Below are 17,728 nucleotides of genomic sequence, written 5' to 3'. Positions count from 1 at the left end.
TCCGTTTTGTCTGAGTTGTTATTGTTGCCAGTGGTGGGGAAGGGGGCTGCCTCAACCCAGCACATTCTTGGTAGCAGAGGATGGCTTTGGTGGGGAGGGGGTCTGCCTCCAGCCCCTTTACATTCTTGGTGAGCCAGGCAGGAGTTCGTTGTTGTGATTTCTCTGAGGTTGTTGTGATTTCTCTGCAGATCGGATTGCAGAAGATAAGGGAGTTTAAATTTAGTTCTGGGCATCGTTTTGGGCTTTGGCAGTTGGGGCTCAAGTGGTGTTGTTGGGGCGATTGTGTGAGTTCTTGTAGGTTGCAGGGGGACACCTGGTGTGTGGCCGGTGGCACAGAGCCCCTCCTGCTGTTTCAAGCAGGGGTTGGTTCTTAACCATCGGAATGGGGGCACCACTTGAGAATGCGGGACCTGCCCTTCCTCCACCTTTATTCTCTGTGGAGAGGCAGAAGCGGCGGGGAGTGAAGTGGGGGACGGGCAGCGGCGAGCAGATCAGAGTCAGGTCCGTTCTCGCTGAGGGGTAGGGCCAGCCGTGGCTCCCCAAACCCAAGAAGGGCGAACGGGCACTCCAGCTGGAAAGCTGTTCTCAAGGGCCCTGAGGACGTGCTGATGGCTTTCGCTGGAGGAGGCATTTGAATGCCCCAGGGGTGGAGGTGATTTTGATTCTGTACCACGGCGGCAGAGGTGGGCAGAGCCCTGCTGTATACTCGGGCTGCAGCGGCGTCGGTGAGCCCGGCCGTGAGCTCGGAGCAGCACTGGCGGCCCCCGGCCATCCACTCGGGCTGCAGTAGGGCTGGGCCTAGTCTCTTCCCTGACTTTTTCAGATGAGTTCCGAAAATGGCACCAAGCACCTGGCTCCACCTCCCTTCTTCTCAGTAGGTTGTGGTGCAGCCCCTCCCTCTTCCGGGGGAGGGTTGTGTTGTTGGATGCTGTCACGCCTCGGTACGCGAACGCCTAGTGGGAAGGCGGTGTACTGTGACATGCATCTGTACAGCCTCGGGCCGCGGCTGGAAGCGGTCAGCACTGCCCTTGGGATAGGTCCGTGCAGACTTGCACAAGGCTTGCAGGACCCTTGTGGAAGGCTCAGCGTGCTGTTTTCCTGGAGGGGTGGAGAAGCAATTAGAGCCTGATTGTTCTGACTGGCTTGCCCCAGGGGTGGAAATATGCCACTGAGTAAATACAGATGGAAATAAAGGTTTGGTTGAGAAGTTGTGAGGTTCTTTCCAGGTGACCAGGATGTCCAACGGATCCGTGAAGAGCTTGCACCGCAGAAGAGTGAACTCTGCATCGCTGGGAGGTTCCATTAGATGAGGGAAGAAGAACTGGGCTGGACTGATACTTGAGCCTGAATGAGAGACTGTTTGGGTGGACGCCCAGATGAAGATATGGACTTCACCAGACATATCAACAGAAGATTTCTGATTTGATGATGTGTTTGGGTGCAAAGAGTATGGTATGAAGTAAGGGGTGGCATGTTGCAGTTTGACCTGGGTGCCCCCTCCTGTGTTTACTTCCTGTGTCCAGAAGTCCAGCCCAGAGGGGTGGACACAGGAAATTAGGTATTTCTTACCACAATTCTTTGCACCACTGTAAGATCCAGTGCGGGGTCTAGCACTTCCTCTTCTCTTCCTCCTCTGTCAGCTGATAACTGGGGGAGATGTCTCCTGGCTTTGGGCCTGCCTAGGCCCAAGGCCACAGGGGGATAGGCAGTCTCAGATCTGGCCAGTTGAGACTAGCCTAGCAGTGGGGGGGGGGGGAGGGGGGGAAAGGAGCCCTGGGGGTCTTGGGTGCACCCTCAGGTGGGGATGGGATGTCTCTGGGTCTGTTTTGGGATCTTTGTCGCTGTGCTTTTCTGGGTTTCTGTAAACATTCACTGGTCTCTATTTAACCTTTCCATCACTTTTGCAATCTGTTTTGTCTGAGTTGTTGTTTTTGCCAGTGGTGGGGAAGGGGGCTGCCTCAACCCAGCACATTCTTGGTAGCAGAGGATGGTTTTGGTGGGCAGGGGGTCTGCCTCCAACCCCTTACAACACTGGAGATGTTGCTCATGCACACATTGATGATGTTCCTCTTGGAGTCACCATTCCTGGAGGTGTTCAAGAGGGGATTGGACATGGCACTTGGTGCCAATGGTTTAGTAGTCATGAGGTGTTGGGTGACAGGTTGGACTTGATGATCTTTGAGGTCTCTTCCAACCTTCTTGATTCTATGATTCTATGCACACATTGATGATGTTCCTCATGTACACATTGATGGTGTTCCCCATGCACAGGCTGATGGTGTTCCACCAGCAGCAGCACATTACAAACACACTCAGTAGTAAATAAATCCTGAGGCATCAAAGGGAACTTCTCAGCTCCCCATCCCAGTATCTCCTTCAGCTATCATCGAGGAGATTAAAATCTGCATGGTATCTGCAGAGCAGATAAGGCTGGCTGAGGGCACCCAGCCTCCTCCTCATTACATAATGCCCTTCTGTGGGGTGGCTGGCAGGCCCCAAACACCTCTTCTGCTCAGCACAGGAAGACTCCTCTCTATATTTGGCAGCAGTGGGGACACCCGCTGCCTCTGCACCCTATAAAACGGCGCCGAGCCCAGGGATCAGCCAGACAGGCCCTGAGCAGCCAGCCCGGCACGCGGTGGGACATCGGCACCAGCATGGTCCCCTCTCTGAAGGCTGCTTTTGTTCTGCTCTCCCTGCTCCAGCTCACCTCCTCCAGCCCGCTGACAACTCCTCCTCCCAAGCAGAAGCTGTTTGAGATCATTCGCCACATCCATCTCTACCTCTCCGGAGCACAGGTGAGTGCTGCTGCACCTCTCAGGAGCACAGGTGGTAGGGGGTGGAAGGGACCTCTGGAGATCTTCAGTCCAACCCCCCTGCCAGAGCAGGACCACAGAATGCAGCCCAGGTCACACAGGAACACATCCAGATGGGTCTTGAAAGTCTCCAGGGAAGGAGACTCCACAGCCTCTCTGGGCAGCCTGCTCCAGTGCTCTGTGAGCCTCACAGTGAAGAAGTTCCTCCTCATATTGATGTGGAACCTCCTGTGCTGGAGTTTATATCCACTGCCCCTTGGCTTATCCCAGGGTGCAACTGAGCAGAGCCTGTCCCCTCTCTCTTGACCCCCAGCCCTCAGATATTTACAGACATTGATTAAATTCCCTACAAGAATCACAGGCTGATAGGGGTTGGAAGGGACCTCCTGCCTTGTCTCTGCTTACACACCAGAGAAACATTCTTCATGATGATGATGATGATGATGATGATGATGTTCTTTGTGCACCCCAGCCCCAGTCAGCCTAGGCTTCAGGTGCTCACCACTCAGCTTGGTGGTACAAGAAGTTGCTGGGGTTGGGCAAGGTGAAGTTTTCCACCTGACATTGGGCACACCACAGAAAAAACCTGCTGGGAAATGGAACAACCTCCCCCAAACCTCCCTGTCCAACAGACAGAGCTGTGCTAGGGCGACCGGGACAGCTTGGTGGTGGGGACCTGGTGGTCCAACACTGTGCAAGCTGTTGGGGAGGTCACTGCTCCAGCCCATAGCACCCAACCCTTCTCTCCCAACCCTTCCCAATGGACTGCTGACAAGAGCTGTGCAAATCTGGGTTCATCTTCCTAGGAGCTTGGTTTGGACCAGTTTGCTGAAAGCTGGATCTTGGTGGTGGCAGCACATGGGGTGCTTCTATGTCAGGTCCCGTTCTGGCAGAGGGCAAAGCTGGTAGCTCCTTGGGGACAGTCTCTTAAAGATGGTCTTATTAATGATGGTCTCCTAGTGATGGTGTCCTAATGATGGTCTCCTAGTGGTGATCTCCCAGTGGTGATCTCCCAATGGTGGTCTCCTAGTGGTGATCTCCTACTGATGGTCACCTAATGGTGGTCTCCTAGTGGTGATCTCCTACTGATGGTCACCTAGTGATGGCTCTCCGTTTTCTTTCCTCCCCAGATGCCCTGCAATGACACCCGAGTGGCACAGGTGGTGTTCACGGATCAGAAGGTAAAAGATGAGGGAGGGGTGGGTGGAAACCTCCTTTATGACAGACATAGACACAGGGTGTCCTCCTCACTGCCATGCAGCCCACATAGCAGAGATTGGCTGGTCGAGTGCCAGCTGATGAAGGTGGCACACAGCTTTATGCCAACCTCCTTTGCAGAGGACCAGCTCCAAGCAGTCCCTTGTGACTACAGCAATGGAATGGAAGTTGTTTAGAAAGTCAGTCTGAAGTATGAGTAGGAGTTGCAGGGAAGGGATTGTCATCCAGTGCTCAGTGCTGGTGGGTCCACACCTTTGGCTGCTGGATTCGGGTTTCGGCTCCTCACTCCAAGGACACTGAGATGCTGGAGCAGGGTGTGGAGAACAGGGCTGGTGAGGAGCAGCTGAGGAAACTGAGGTTGGTTAGCCTGGAGAAGAGGAGGCTGAAGGGAGACCTCATTGCTCTCTACAAGTCCCTGAAAGGAGGCTGGAGCCAGGCCTTGGGTCCTTCTCCCAAGGAACAAGTGACAGGAGGACAGGACAAGAGGAAATGGCCTCAGGGAGGGTTTAAGTTGGCTATTAGAAGAAACTTCTTCATTGGAAGGGTTTTCAAAGCCTGGCACAGGCTGCCCAGGGAGGTGGTGGAATCCCCACCCCTGGCAGTGTTTCAAAGAGGCAGAGATGTGGTGCTGAGGGCCATGGTTTAGCACCAGCCTTGGCAGAGATAGAGAATGGTTGGACTGAGTGATCTGCAAGGTCTTTTCCAACCAAAGCAATCCCAGGATTGTAGGAAATCTCCCACCAGTCCTGGGCACCTCAATAAGCAGCATCAAGTCCAAGCCCCTGTGTGGTTCTGATGTTTTCCCTCCTCACGTTGGCAGCTGTCGGAGCAGGTGCTGCTGTGCCAGGCTGTGAAGGCCCTCAGCAGAGTCTCCAGGTGCAAGAAGGACTACGAGCCCATCATCAGCAACCTGCAGAGCCTGCAGGGCAATGAGGTAAGCAGGACCTGCAGCCCCCACCCCATGCCACAGCTGTGCTCCCCATGCCAGCTTAGGGAATGTGGGCCCTGGTTGGCTGCCGGCTCCCCAGGGGCACTCACAGCAGGGCTCAGGGCACTGTTGTGTTGGAGGGGGGCGGAGGGTGAATGTCCCCTGGGCTGGTGGCCATGGGGGTCACACCACTGGGCACAGGGGCCAGGCTCTTGTCCTGAGCACAGGACAGATTCCCACCCTCCTGCTCCCACATCCTGATGACTCTGTATTATTTACTGCATTACTTATGTGGAGATGGAGTCCACAGAAACAGAGCATTGGCTTGGGCTGCTAGCTACCACCACAGCTCCTCAGTCCCAGGCTGGATATGGCTCTGAGCAACCTGATCTAGTGTGAGGTGCCCCTGCCCATGGCAGAGGGGTTGGACCTAGATGATCCTTGAGGTCCCTTCCAACCCTAAGAATTCTGATTCTATGATTCCTGCTGTCAGCTGTGATGCCACAGAATCACAATGGAATGGTTTGCATTGGAAGGGCCCTTAGAGATCACCCAGTTCCACCCAGACCAGGTTGCTCCAAGCTTCATCCAGCCTGGTCTTAACCACTTCCAGGGATGTGATGCCCACAAATTCTGTTCCTCACCACCCTGGCAGTGAAGAACATCTTGGTAATGTTTTTCCCTCCTTCCCCAGACCTGCTCCCTGAGCAATGACAACGAGATCTACCTGCGCCACTTCTTGCCAGCCCTGGGGAACTTCACCCAGGGCCTGTTCAGGCGCCTGGGCATGCAAGCAGCACACCGAGACGGGCACCGCTCCGCCGCCAGCCCCAGGTCCAGGAGCCTTCCTGCTGGCAGCTCTTAAAATAGGTTGTGCTGACTGTTTCTAGCTCCCCTCTGCATGCACTTCCTCAGCTCTGCCCCTGCCCCCCTAAACCCAATGTAAGTCCCAGCGGGCACCCACGACCACTCAGGAAGTGTCCCCTTCCTGGCGGGTGCCTGGCAGCTCCCAGGCTTTCCATCCAAGTGTGTTAGACAAACCTCAGCTTGGCAGGAGAGGTCTTGTCTGGACGAGGCTGCCCTTAGAGCTCCCTCACAGCCCTGTGGCTCTTCCAGCCAGCATAAATCAGGACGTGACCCCTTGGGAGGGATGGAGGTGACCCTTTAAGAGGGATCTGACCACCCCAGGAGAGATGGATATCACCTCCTGGGAGGAATTTGACCACTCAAGAGAGGGTTAGAACCCCATGGCAGGGATGTATGTGTCCCCTAGGGAGGGATGTGACCCCTAGGAGTGATGGATGTGACCCCTTGAGATGGCTGTGGCCCCTCAAGAGGCTGCAACCCCCTGGGAAGGCTCACGGGAGGATTTTCCTGGCTGGGAGGAGCACAGAGCATCACACTTGGATGGGGTGGCCGAGGAGGTTGAGCTTGCAACTCCTCCACCTACTAAAAAACCAAAACCAGATTATCTGCTTCCTGTTCCTCTTAGTGAAGGGAGGCTTCTTCATAATCATTTTCTCTTCCTAAAGAGATCAAGATCTGGGCTGAAATGATGCATTTCACACTTTCAAGTTCCTACAGCAGCTCAGGGGGGACAACTTCTCAGTGGGAGCAGAGCTGGGGAAGTGCAGCAACCGAGGGCAAAGAGGCAGAGGGGAAGGAGCAGAGGGAAGGGAAGGAGCAGAGGAAGAGGAAGGAGAAGAGGAAAGGAGCTGCCTCTCCAGCAGCCAGCCCTGTCAGTGCACCCTCAGTGTGCCTTTTTATGTGCTTTTAATGTGTCTTTTCTGGGTGGGCTTTTAAGTTATTGACAGTGATGAGCAGGAGAGTCTGCAGGATCACTTTGGCTCTCCTGGGTGCTCCCTGGCACCATCATTTCCAGAGGTTATTTATTATTATAGTTTATTTAAATAACTTATTTTTATACCTAAAGATCCAAGGCCAGGAAAACAAAACAAACAAACAAACAAACAAAACCAAACCCTGGGTTGTCCAAAGCTTTTCTTCATTTGGGACCCAAACCAAAGAGGAAAGAGCCAGAATTTGGGTGGTTTCAGTTGGAGAAGAGCAGATCTGTGGCTCACAGCCCTGGTTAAAGTGCTGCTACCTCAGCCTTAGGGACCTCTTTACTGCCTTACTCTCACCTCTCCACCTGATGATGTATAATTTATTGTTCTCTCCTTCTATTTAAACACATTTGTATTCTGACAGAGCTAATATATTCCAATTAGCACCCATCTCCATGTCCTGGCTTGGTTTGATTGGTTCATTTTGGTCTTTGCACTGATTGTTACAAGAGGTGTTTCAGGGCAATAAACTACTGAGGAACGAGCTCTTGGTAGCCACGGTTTGTGCTGTTGATTTCCCTCCCCCGGCCTTCAGCATTCAAGGAAGGTCAGCAGGAGGTGCTGTCTCCTTGGCCAGCTGGCACAGGGGCAATGGGGTGGGGAAGGTTGGGATCTGGGGGGCAGAATTCACAGGAAGGCTGGGGAAGGACTTCTCAAGATCTCAGGTAGTGATAGGACTAGGGGGAATGGAATGAAGCTGGAGGTGGGGAGATTCAGGCTGGATGTGAGGAGGAAGTTCTTCACCATGAGAGTGGTGAAGCCCTGGAATGGGTTGTCCAGGGAGGTGGTCGAGGCCCTGTCCCTGGAGGTGTTTAAGCCCAGGCTGGATGAGGCTCTGTCCAGCCTGATCTAGTGTGGGGTGTCCCTGCCCATGGCAGGGGGGTTGGAACTAGATGATCCTTGTGGTCCCTTCCAACCCTGAATGATACTATGATACTATGATACTATGATACTATGATACATCTCCCCAGTTTGCCACAGAGAGAGTCTGCAAGGCAGCAAAAGGCACTGCTGGACCTCCTGAGAGGGAAAAAAAGCTGTGCCAGGGGAAGTTTAGGCTGGAGGTGAGGAGAAAACTCTTCACTGAGAGAATTGTTAGCCATTGAGATGGTCTGCCCAGGGAGGTGGTGGAGTCCCCATCCCTGGAGGTGTTCAAGAGGGGATTGGATGTGGCACTTGGTGCCATGGTTCAGTCATGAGGTCTGGGTGACAGGTTGGACTGGATGAACTTTGAGGTCTCTTCCAACCTTGGTGATTCTGTGAAAACAGGGGGTGAAGGGAAGGGCTGGAGGAGAGGGATGAGAGGACCTTGTTTTGGAGAAGGATCTTGTCATGCAATCATTTAATAATTTCCATTGGAAAAGGCCTTCAAGACCATCCAGTCCAACCATCAACCCAGCACCACCATGGCCACTAAACCATGGCCCCAGGTGCCATCACGCATGGGGCTGTGATGAAGGGAGGTATGTTGGGGTGCAGACCCTGGCCTGGGGGGTGGGTCAGTGCTAGCAGGTGGCCAGGAGGTGCTCAGCAGAGAGGGGAGGGATGGGATGCTGGAGAAGAGGTGCAGAATCCTATTTTCCCAGTGGCAGCACTCATGGGGCCAGCTCACAGGACAAGTCCCTGCTTGGCAGGTACAGGAGGAGGGAAGAAAATAGCCAAAAGTGGCTGTTGGAGGTCACTGTTACTGCAGGAAATGGCTGGAAATGCAGGAAATGGCTCTAAAGTCCTGTGGTGGGGCATCACCTGCAGCCTTTGGCTTTGCTCTGGAGGAACCCCATCATTAACAGCAGCAACACCAGACCTGGCAGGCAACAGAAAGGGATGAAAACAGCAGCACACCTCTGCCAGTGCCCGCTGGACTTTCCCTTGGGCAGCATGGGATGCTCCAGCAAGCCCTCATGGTCCTTCCTCTGTGGCTGTCCTGGAATCTCTCCAGTTTGGGACATGGAAAAGGGTTAAAAAGCAGAGCTGGTGGCCCTGGGACTTGGTGGCTGCAGGGACACAGATGCTGGGAGCCCAGGCCAGGATCCTTGTGTGATGAGGAGGAGAATGGCAGTGGAGGAAAACTGAGGACATGTTTCTGAATCAAGCATCTTCCTCCAGAAGGGGAAGCTGCAGCAGGTTCATCCCTGAGCAATGGCTGGGACAGAGGTGCTGCTGAGGCTCTAGAAATGATCCTCACCCCCCAAACATGCTGAGATGGGCACCGTGCCAGGGCCAGAACCAGCCCTCCAGCTTGACTGATGGAGCCATGGCTGCCTTCAGCTGGCCTCAGTGGCACAGTGATGCAGGTTTCCACCGTGATTCAGCCTGGGCAGCTCAAAGGTTACATTTTTCTGTTCATTTAGCATTTTCTGTTCATTTACTCCAGTTTCTGAGCTTTCCACCCTGATCACCAGGGAAAACACCGTGTCTGTGGGACAGGACCCCCCCACCTCCATCCCCTTCTCCTTGGATTCAGGGCAGAGGAGGCCACAGCAATGCTCTCTGCTGTGAGGCCAGGCTGAGAGAGTTGGGCTTGCTCAGCCTCGAGAAGAGAAGGCTCCAGGGAGACCTTCTGGTGGCCTTGCAGTGCTTCAGGGGCTGATCAGAAAGCTGGAGATAGGCTTTTGAGCAGGGCCTGGTGTGACAGGACAAGGGGTGATGGTTTGAACTGAAAGAGGGAGATTCAGACTGGAGAGAAGGAAGAAAGTTTTTCACAGAGAGGAGAGGGATTTAGACTGAGATGAGGAAGAAATGCTCCACTGTCTCAGGTTGCCCAGAGAGGTGGGAGATGCCCCATCCCTGGAACCATTCCAGGTCAGTCTGGAGCTCTGAGCAACCTGCCCTAGTTGCAGATGTTGGACTAGATGACCTTCAGGGGTCCCTTCCAAGCCAACCATTCTGTGATTCTCTGCTCACTGCTGGGCAGGGAGCTCCCCACCACCCCCGGGCACAGAGCAGTGAGGTGTCTAGGGGCATCCCGGCTGCCAGGGACACTTATCTGCTCTCCATCAGCAGGCAGGCAGCAGACACAACCCCCTGGGGAAGCTCTGTCTGAGTCAGTGGCACCAACTTCATCTGGGGCATTTTGGAACGAGACAAACCCAAGAGCCTTTGTTTGGCTGCTCCTGGAGCCCTCTCAAGCTCTTATCAAGCATCTGCTGGCGAGTTGCTGTTTGAGTGAGGAAAATCCCTCTTAGTTATTACAAAACTCCACAGCTTCCCTGCTTAGCAGCTTGCTCAGCACCATTTCCTGCAGCAGGGCTGCTTGGGGGTGCCAGCCCCTGAACCTCACTCAGGCTTTACCCCAAGCCAGGTAGGATGGGATGGGGCAGCCTGCAGCTGGCCAAGCAGAGGTGCAAAGCTCCATGTCCCCAGCACCAGCACGCCCAGCATCAACATCACAGAGTCATGGAATGGGTTGGGTTGGAAGGGACCTTGATGATCATCCAGTTCCAAATCCCTGCCATGGGCAAGGACACCTCCCACCAGCCCAGGCTGCTCAAGGCCTCATCTAACCTGGCCTTGAACACCTCCAGGGAGGAGGCATCCACAGCCTCCCTGGGCAACCTGTTCCTGTGTCTCCCCACCCTCACTGGCAAGAATTTCTTCCTAATCTCAATCTGCCCTCTTCCAGCTCACAGCCATTGCCCCCCCATCCTATCACTACAGGCCCTTATCAAGAGTCCCTCCCCAGCATCCTTGGATGAGACCACCAGCTCCTTCTCCCTCACCCACAGCCCTGCAGGCTGCTGCAGGCTGGGCCACTCTGCTTTGGGAGTGCTGTTTGGCCAGGAAGCTCCGCAGCTCTCCATAAACCTCCCAGCCCTGGAGATTTTAGTCCCAGTGGGTCCCAGGCAGGGCTCCACCACACTTTCTGTTCCTCCCCAGGCACAGGTTAAGCTAAGCCCAAGGCAGCAGCTGATATGCAGATGAAGGATGCTTTGCATGATTTGGAGATATTCAAATGACCAAACGTAAGCTGGAGGAGCTGGAGGAGGACGGAAGAACAAGAGCAAAGCTCCAGGATTCGAGCAGGCTCGGGACTGTGGTCTTCCCAGTTGGGGCACTTGCACCTGAAGGTGTTGGGAAAGGCCTTGGGATGGGGGAGAGGCAGAGTGGCCAGGGCAGGCAGGTCCCCCTCGCCTGCCCTGAGCTGACTCCTACCACCGCCAGCTCACGGTGGAAACTTCCTACGTTGCAAGATCAGAAGAACATCTTTGACTGCTGCAAAAAAGACCTCTTGTCCATAGGAGTGACTCTGGAAAGTGCAGCTAAGGGAAAAACAAAAGGTTTGGGGGTTTGGTTTTGTTTTGGGGTGTTTTTTCCAACAGGTTCAGCGCTTTTGAGAGCCATAAATGGAGAGGTTTCTCCCAGGAACGCACACACCAGGTAGAGATCACCCCCAAATCCAGGCACTGCCAGCTGAGGGGAGGCTTCACCCAGGCAGGCCATGAGCATCCTGCTGCTGCTCACCACCCTGCTGCTCTCAGCCTGCCAGGGCCACTCAGCTACCCTGCTGCCACCCACTGCCAACTTCCTGATGGAGAACATCAGGCTGCTGAGCCAGCTCCTCCAGACACAGGTAGGCTCAGCCTTCACCCACTGCTGGCCTCGGGGGTGCTGAGGCAGAGGAAGGTGCTGAGGGCAGCCAGGCAAAGGGCCAGGCATGTGCCTGCCTCCTGTGGCAGCAGGGATTGGTGCTGCTGGCTTCTCCTGCCTGATGCCTGCTGTCCTGTGTGTCTCCCTGAAGGGTTCCTGTGACGAGATGAACGTGACAGATGTCTTTGCAGGTGGTAAGGTAAGAGAAAGTTTATCTCTCCTTGGGCATGCAGGCATGGGGGCATGGGCAGAGGCTGCCAGGGGCTGGAGGAGAGCACAAGGCAGCCATGGAGTCCTGCCCATCCTGGTGTGGCACTGCATGGCAGCAAGGAGCCCACCATGAGCCCAAAGCAGTGATGCTGGACTCCTCGGCTGGTGCTCGCTGCGCTCAGTGCCCAGCATGGGTGGCACAGGAGCAAGGAGCCCGTCATGAGCTCTGAGCAGTGATGCTGGGCTCCTAGGCTGCTGCTCACTGCACCCAGTGCCCAGCATGGGTGGCACAGGAGCAAGGAGCCCATCATGAGCTCTGAGCAGTGATGCTGGACTCCTCGGCTGGTGCTCGCTGTGCCCAGTGCCCAGCATGGGTGGCACAGGAGCAAGGAGCCCGTCATGAGCTCTGAGCAGTGATGCTGGGCTGCTAGGCTGGTCCTCACTGCACCCAGTGCCCAGCATGGGTGGCACAGCAGCAAGGAGCCCATCCTGAGCTCTGAGCAGTGATGCTGGACTCCTAGGCTGGTCCTCACTGCACCCAGTGCCCAGCATGGGTGGCACAGGAGCAAGGAGCCCGTCATGAGCTCTGAGCAGTGATGCTGGACTCCTAGGCTGGTCCTCACTGCACCCAGTGCCCAGCATGGGTGGCACAGGAGCAAGGAGCCCGTCATGAGCTCCGAGCAGTGATGCTGGACTCCTAGGCTGGTCCTCACTGCACCCAGTGCCCAGCATGGGTGGCACAGGAGCAAGGAGCCCGTCATGAGCTCTGAGCAGTGATGCTGGACTCCTAGGCTGGTCCTCACTGCACCCAGTGCCCAGCATGGGTGGCACAGGAGCAAGGAGCCCGTCATGAGCTCCGAGCAGTGATGCTGGACTCCGAGGCTGGTCCTCACTGCACCCAGTGCCCAGCATGGGTGGCACAGGAGCAAGGAGCCCGTCATGAGCTCCGAGCAGTGATGCTGGACTCCTAGGCTGGTGCTCACTGCGTCCAGTGCCCAGCATGGGTGGCACAGGAGCAAGGAGCTCATCCTGAGCTCTGAGCAGTGATGCTGGGCTGCTAGGCTGGTCCTCACTGCACCCAGTGCCCAGCATGGGTGGCACAGGAGCAAGGAGCTCATCCTGAGCTCTGAGCAGTGATGCTGGGCTGCTAGGCTGGTCCTCACTGCACCCAGTGCCCAGCATGGGTGGCACAGGAGCAAGGAGCCCGTCATGAGCTCCGAGCAGTGATGCTGGGCTGCTAGGCTGGTCCTCACTGCACCCAGTGCCCAGCATGGGTGGCACAGGAGCAAGGAGCCCGTCATGAGCTCTGAGCAGTGATGCTGGGCTGCTAGGCTGGTCCTCACTGCACCCAGTGCCCAGCATGGGTGGCACAGGAGCAAGGAGCCCGTCATGAGCTCCGAGCAGTGATGCTGGACTCCTAGGCTGGTCCTCACTGCACCCAGTGCCCAGCATGGGTGGCACAGGAGCAAGGAGCTCATCCTGAGCTCTGAGCAGTGATGCTGGGCTGCTAGGCTGGTCCTCACTGCACCCAGTGCCCAGCATGGGTGGCACAGGAGCAAGGAGCTCATCCTGAGCTCTGAGCAGTGATGCTGGGCTGCTAGGCTGGTCCTCACTGCACCCAGTGCCCAGCATGGGTGGCACAGGAGCAAGGAGCTCATCCTGAGCTCTGAGCAGTGATGCTGGGCTGCTAGGCTGGTCCTCACTGCACCCAGTGCCCAGCATGGGTGGCACAGGAGCAAGGAGCTCATCCTGAGCTCTGAGCAGTGATGCTGGGCTGCTAGGCTGGTCCTCACTGCACCCAGTGCCCAGCATGGGTGGCACAGGAGCAAGGAGCTCATCCTGAGCTCTGAGCAGTGATGCTGGGCTGCTAGGCTGGTCCTCACTGCACCCAGTGCCCAGCATGGGTGGCACAGGAGCAAGGAGCTCATCCTGAGCTCTGAGCAGTGATGCTGGGCTGCTAGGCTGGTCCTCACTGCACCCAGTGCCCAGCATGGGTGGCACAGGAGCAAGGAGCTCATCCTGAGCCCCGAGCAGTGATGCTGGGCTGCCAGGCTGGTCCTCCTGCTCCTTATGCCCAGCACTGGTACCCTCACCTTCCCACACCCAGCTCCAGCTCCAGCCAAAGCAGGGTCAGAGGCCAGGGGGAAGGCTGGAGGAGTGGGCAGATGGTGCTGGGGCAGCACTGATTGCTTTCAGGCTTTCCAGAAGGGAAGGGAGGAGAACCTTCTCCCTTGGCCTTGGAGCAGTGTCACCACTCACCCACACCCACAGGTGCCCATTGCAAGGCATCTCACACCTGGGTTGGACACTGTCCCTCTCTCCCTCTGGTGGGAGGCTCCTTAGAAGATCTGATAGCAGATGATGAAGCCAAGCTCTGCTCTGAAGCTGCTGCCTGAGCCAGCTCCCCCAAGCCCCAGGTTCCTGTTGGCACAACCCCCACACCCTCACCAATGCCCTTGCTGATGCCCTTCATTTGCCTGCAGCTGAGGGGCACAGCAGTCTCCTGTGAGGGGCTGGGGCTCAGCACCCCTGGGTGGGGGCCATGGCTGTGCTGACAGGGATGGGCTGGTGGCACTTGGGTGACAGCTGAGGAGATGCAAGCAGCTGGAGCTACAGGGACCTGCCTGAAGATACTGCACTGAGGTGACGTCAGCTGAAATGTCTTGTTCCCACCAGCACTTCTGGGCTCCTCACCTGCCAGCTGTCTCTGCCTTTATCTACTCAAAGCACCTGATGGAGGCAACCTCTTCCCAAGGGCTTTTGTTATGCCCACCCAAACCAGCTTCATTCCCAAGGGACCCTGCAAGGAGCAGCTCCCTGGCACAGGTCCCACACTCACACCTGCAAGAGGAGCTGTAAGCATGTGGGGCCAGGCTCCTCTCAGCGGTGCCCAGCCACAGAGCAAGGGGCAATGGGCACAAACTGCAAGCCAGGAGGATCCACCTGAACAGGAGCAGAAACTTGTTTGGTGTGAGGGTGCTGGAGCCCTGGTACTGCCCAGAGAGGTTGTAGAGTCTCCTTCTCTGGAGAGCTTCCAAACCCAGCTGACCATTGTGACCCTGGGTGAGCTGCTGTGGGTGCCCTGCTTTAGCAGGGAGGGTTAGACTGGGTGATCTCCAGAGGTCCCTTCCAACCCACACCATGCTGGGATTCTGTGGGTGCTCATCACTGTGCCAAGTTCTGCTACAGCTTCTCACTGGCAGTTCCCTGCCTACCAGAGATGGGAACAGACCCAAGACAGACACAGGCACTGGAAAGCTTTGACACAGAGTCACAGGATGGTTTGGATTGGAAGGGACCTTGATGATCATCCAGTTCTAAACCCCTGCCACGGGCAGGGACACCTCCCACCAGCCCAGGTTACTCAAGGCCTCATTCAGCCTGGCCCTGAACACCTTCAGGGAGGGAACCTCTCAAGGTGCATTTCAGAGCTGCCCTTTGGGGCAGAAATGCCCAATGTGTGCTGGTGGAACCTGCTGCTGCTGAAGCCATTGCTGTGGAAGAGGGTTTCCAAAAGGGGCCCCTGTATCTTTTTCCAGACAGGTGATGATGTGGAGATGCTGTGCAAAGCTGCTACTGTGCTATGGGAGAGCCACAGCTGCCACAGCTACCTGGAGGGCATCTACTCCAACTTGCTCACACTGGTCCAAAGGAAGAACATAGGCCACAAGGTAAGGCAAGGCTCTTCCCCCACCAGGGAGCCCTCAGCAGCCTTCAAGCTGGGACATGGCTTTGCACCAGACTGGGTTTAGCACCAGACTTTTCCAGTGAAACACTGGAACAGGTTGCCCAGGGATGTGCTTGGGGTCTACAGGAAGGCTGGGGAGGGACTGTTTGGAAGAGCCTGTGGGGATAGGATGAAGGACAATGGTTTGAGCCTGGAGTTGGGGAGATTTAGGTTGGACAAGGTCTTCAGAGCAAGAGTAGTGAAATACTGGAACAGGTTGCCCAGGGATGTGGTTCAGGCCCCGTCCCTGGAGACATTCAAGATCAGGCTTGGTGTGGTCCTGAGCAGCCTGATTGAGTTGCAGATGTCCCTGCAGACAGGAGGGAGGTTGGGCAAGAAGACCTCTGAGGGTCCCTTCCAACCTAATGAATTCTGTGACTTGGTGCAACTAGGGAACAGTTGGACTTGATGATCTTGAAGGTCTTTTCCAACCAAAATGATTCTATGATTCTAAGGCCTTTGCAGCCTTCACATTCTCCCTTGGTCACCATTCTTGCTTCCACCTCATCCTTTCCTCACAGAAAGAGTGCTCAGGCTTTGGAATAGGTTGTGCAGGGAGGTGGTAGAGTCCCCAGCCCTGGAGGTGCTCAAGAAACATGTGGCCACAGCACGGCCTCAGGAGTCTTTTCCCACTGAAGCCATTCTAGGACTCTAGCCTCTCCCCCCTGCCCAGTGACAGCCAGGACCAGGCTGCAGCCCCAGGCACCTCCTCAAGGAAGCATGCCAAGGGGCATTTCTCCCTCTTGCAGGCACCCTGTCCCGTGGCAGAAGCCACCACTACTACCCTGAAGGAGTTCCTGAGGGCCCTGCACAGACTCCACCAACGCCTCATGAAAACCAGGAGCTGGGAGTGAAAACCAACTTTGGTTTCTTGGGCTGGAACTCTAATGATGTAGTTTTTTTGCTGTACTTTTTCAGAGCTTATTTATAATGTTTTTTAATAAATGTATTTTTGGACTAAATGGGGTGGAAGGTGCCTGAGATCTTCCTCAGCCAGAAGAGACTTGGAGAGAAGCGTGGTTGAGTGCTTGCAGGTGCCAACAGCAACAAGGGGCAGCACAGCACCTCTGAAGGAGCCTTGGGATGCTTGCCTGAGGAGGTAGCTGGGGCTGCAGCCTGCTCTTGGCTGCTAATAGTGGTGTGGGAGAGGGCAGAACTAGAGACTTGCTGGAGTTGGAGGAGATGACTCCAGCCTGCAGCAGAGTTGGGTGGTGGTTATGGGCTCTCAAGCAGCACAAGACCAAAGTACTGCAGGTGTGTAGGTGTCTACTGTCCTGCAGCTTACTTTGGCACAGGGCTGGAGAGGGCTGTGGAAAGCCCCAGGACCCTGCAAGGGTTGGTTCCTGCATGAGCTGAGTCACAGGACACAAGGGAGCTGCAAGGTTAGGCCACAAAAACCTGGTCCCTACTGCCTGGGCAGGCTGAGATGTCCACCAGAGGAAGAAATTCACTGGGAGCAGTAGAGCTCCTGCAGCAGAGGCAACAAAACTGAGCCAAGGGCAAGGTACTGCACATGGGTTGGGCAACCCCTGGTATCAACACAGGCTGGTGGGCAGCCCTGAGGAGAACAACCCGGGGGTGCAGTGCTAGACATGAGCTGGCACCAAGCACTGCCAGCCCAGCTCCAGCCTGTCCTGGGCTGATCCCCAGCAGTGTGGGCAGCAGGGGCAGGGAGGGGATTCTGCCCCTCTGCTGAGACCTCCCCTGCAGTGCTGGGGCAGCTCTGGAGCCAGCACAGCACAGACAGAGACCTGGTAGAGCAGGCCAGAGAATGTCAAAGATGCAGGCTGAGGGGAGAGCTTCTGGCTCTCTACAAATCCCTGAAAGCAGGTTGAAGCCAAGCTGGGGTTGGTGTCTTCTGCCAAGGAAGAAGTGACAGGACAGGAGGAAACAGCCTCAAGTTGCCCCAGGGCACGGACATGAGGAACAATTTCTTCCCCCAAAGGGTTATGAGAGCCCAGTGATAGAGTCCCCATCCCAGGAGGGGTGTCAAAGCTGTGGAGAGGTGGTGCTAAGGGCCATGGTTTGGTGGTGCTTGAGTAGTGCTGGGTCAGTGGTTGGACTTGATCTGAAACATCTGCTCCAGCCTAAACAATTTTATGTGCCTTGTCAGCTCCTTGAGGTCCAACTTTGGACCTTCAACCAACCCACTGATCTCCTCCAGGGTCTCACAAAGCAGCCTCTTGTTCTGCCTCATCTACCTCTTGTGCAGGAGCTTGCTGTGCACTACCCTGGAGCATGGCAGGGGTGGTCCCCATGCAGCCTCCATTGACTTTCTCCAGCCCCTGCTGTAGAGCAGGGCCACACAGACTGGCAGAGGTGCCCTTCCTGCCCACCATTCCGACTCAGGCAGGTCAGAGAGCTGCTGGGTGCACCAAGTGAGTTGAAAACCATG

The 17,728-nt window shown here is 55.8% G+C and overlaps 1 protein-coding gene across 1 annotated transcript; it reads left to right on the top strand.

Annotated features, from left to right (window-relative positions):
* Nucleotides 1-11,247: 11,247 nt before the first annotated feature.
* On the top strand, nt 11,248-16,187 carry IL4 (interleukin 4). The gene is made up of 4 exons (XM_068148456.1): nt 11,248-11,379; nt 11,548-11,595; nt 15,146-15,277; nt 16,083-16,187. The coding sequence occupies exons 1-4, from the start codon at nt 11,248-11,250 to the stop codon at nt 16,185-16,187; spliced, it is 417 nt and encodes a 138-aa protein (XP_068004557.1).
* Nucleotides 16,188-17,728: the final 1,541 nt, after the last annotated feature.

The sequence above is a fragment of the Melanerpes formicivorus genome, unplaced genomic scaffold, assembly GCF_026170545.1.
Source record: "Melanerpes formicivorus ecotype bairdi unplaced genomic scaffold, bMelFor1.0.p_v2 SCAF_2, whole genome shotgun sequence".
Lineage (NCBI taxonomy): Eukaryota > Metazoa > Chordata > Aves > Piciformes > Picidae > Melanerpes > Melanerpes formicivorus.
Note: the sequence above shows the minus strand (reverse complement) of the source record. Positions and strands in the feature narration are given on the sequence as shown.

What these genes read in the sequence shown, in the direction of transcription:
- IL4 (XM_068148456.1), top strand. Translation starts at nt 11,248, where the DNA reads ATGAGCATCCTGCTGCTGCTCACCACCCTGCTGCTCTCAGCCTGCCAG. An exon ending in ATGTCTTTGCAGGTGGTAAG is followed by an intron (nt 11,596 to 15,145) that starts GTAAGAGAAAGT and finishes ATCTTTTTCCAG; the next exon opens with ACAGGTGATGATGTGGAGAT. An exon ending in GGAAGAACATAGGCCACAAG is followed by an intron (nt 15,278 to 16,082) that starts GTAAGGCAAGGC and finishes TCCCTCTTGCAG; the next exon opens with GCACCCTGTCCCGTGGCAGA.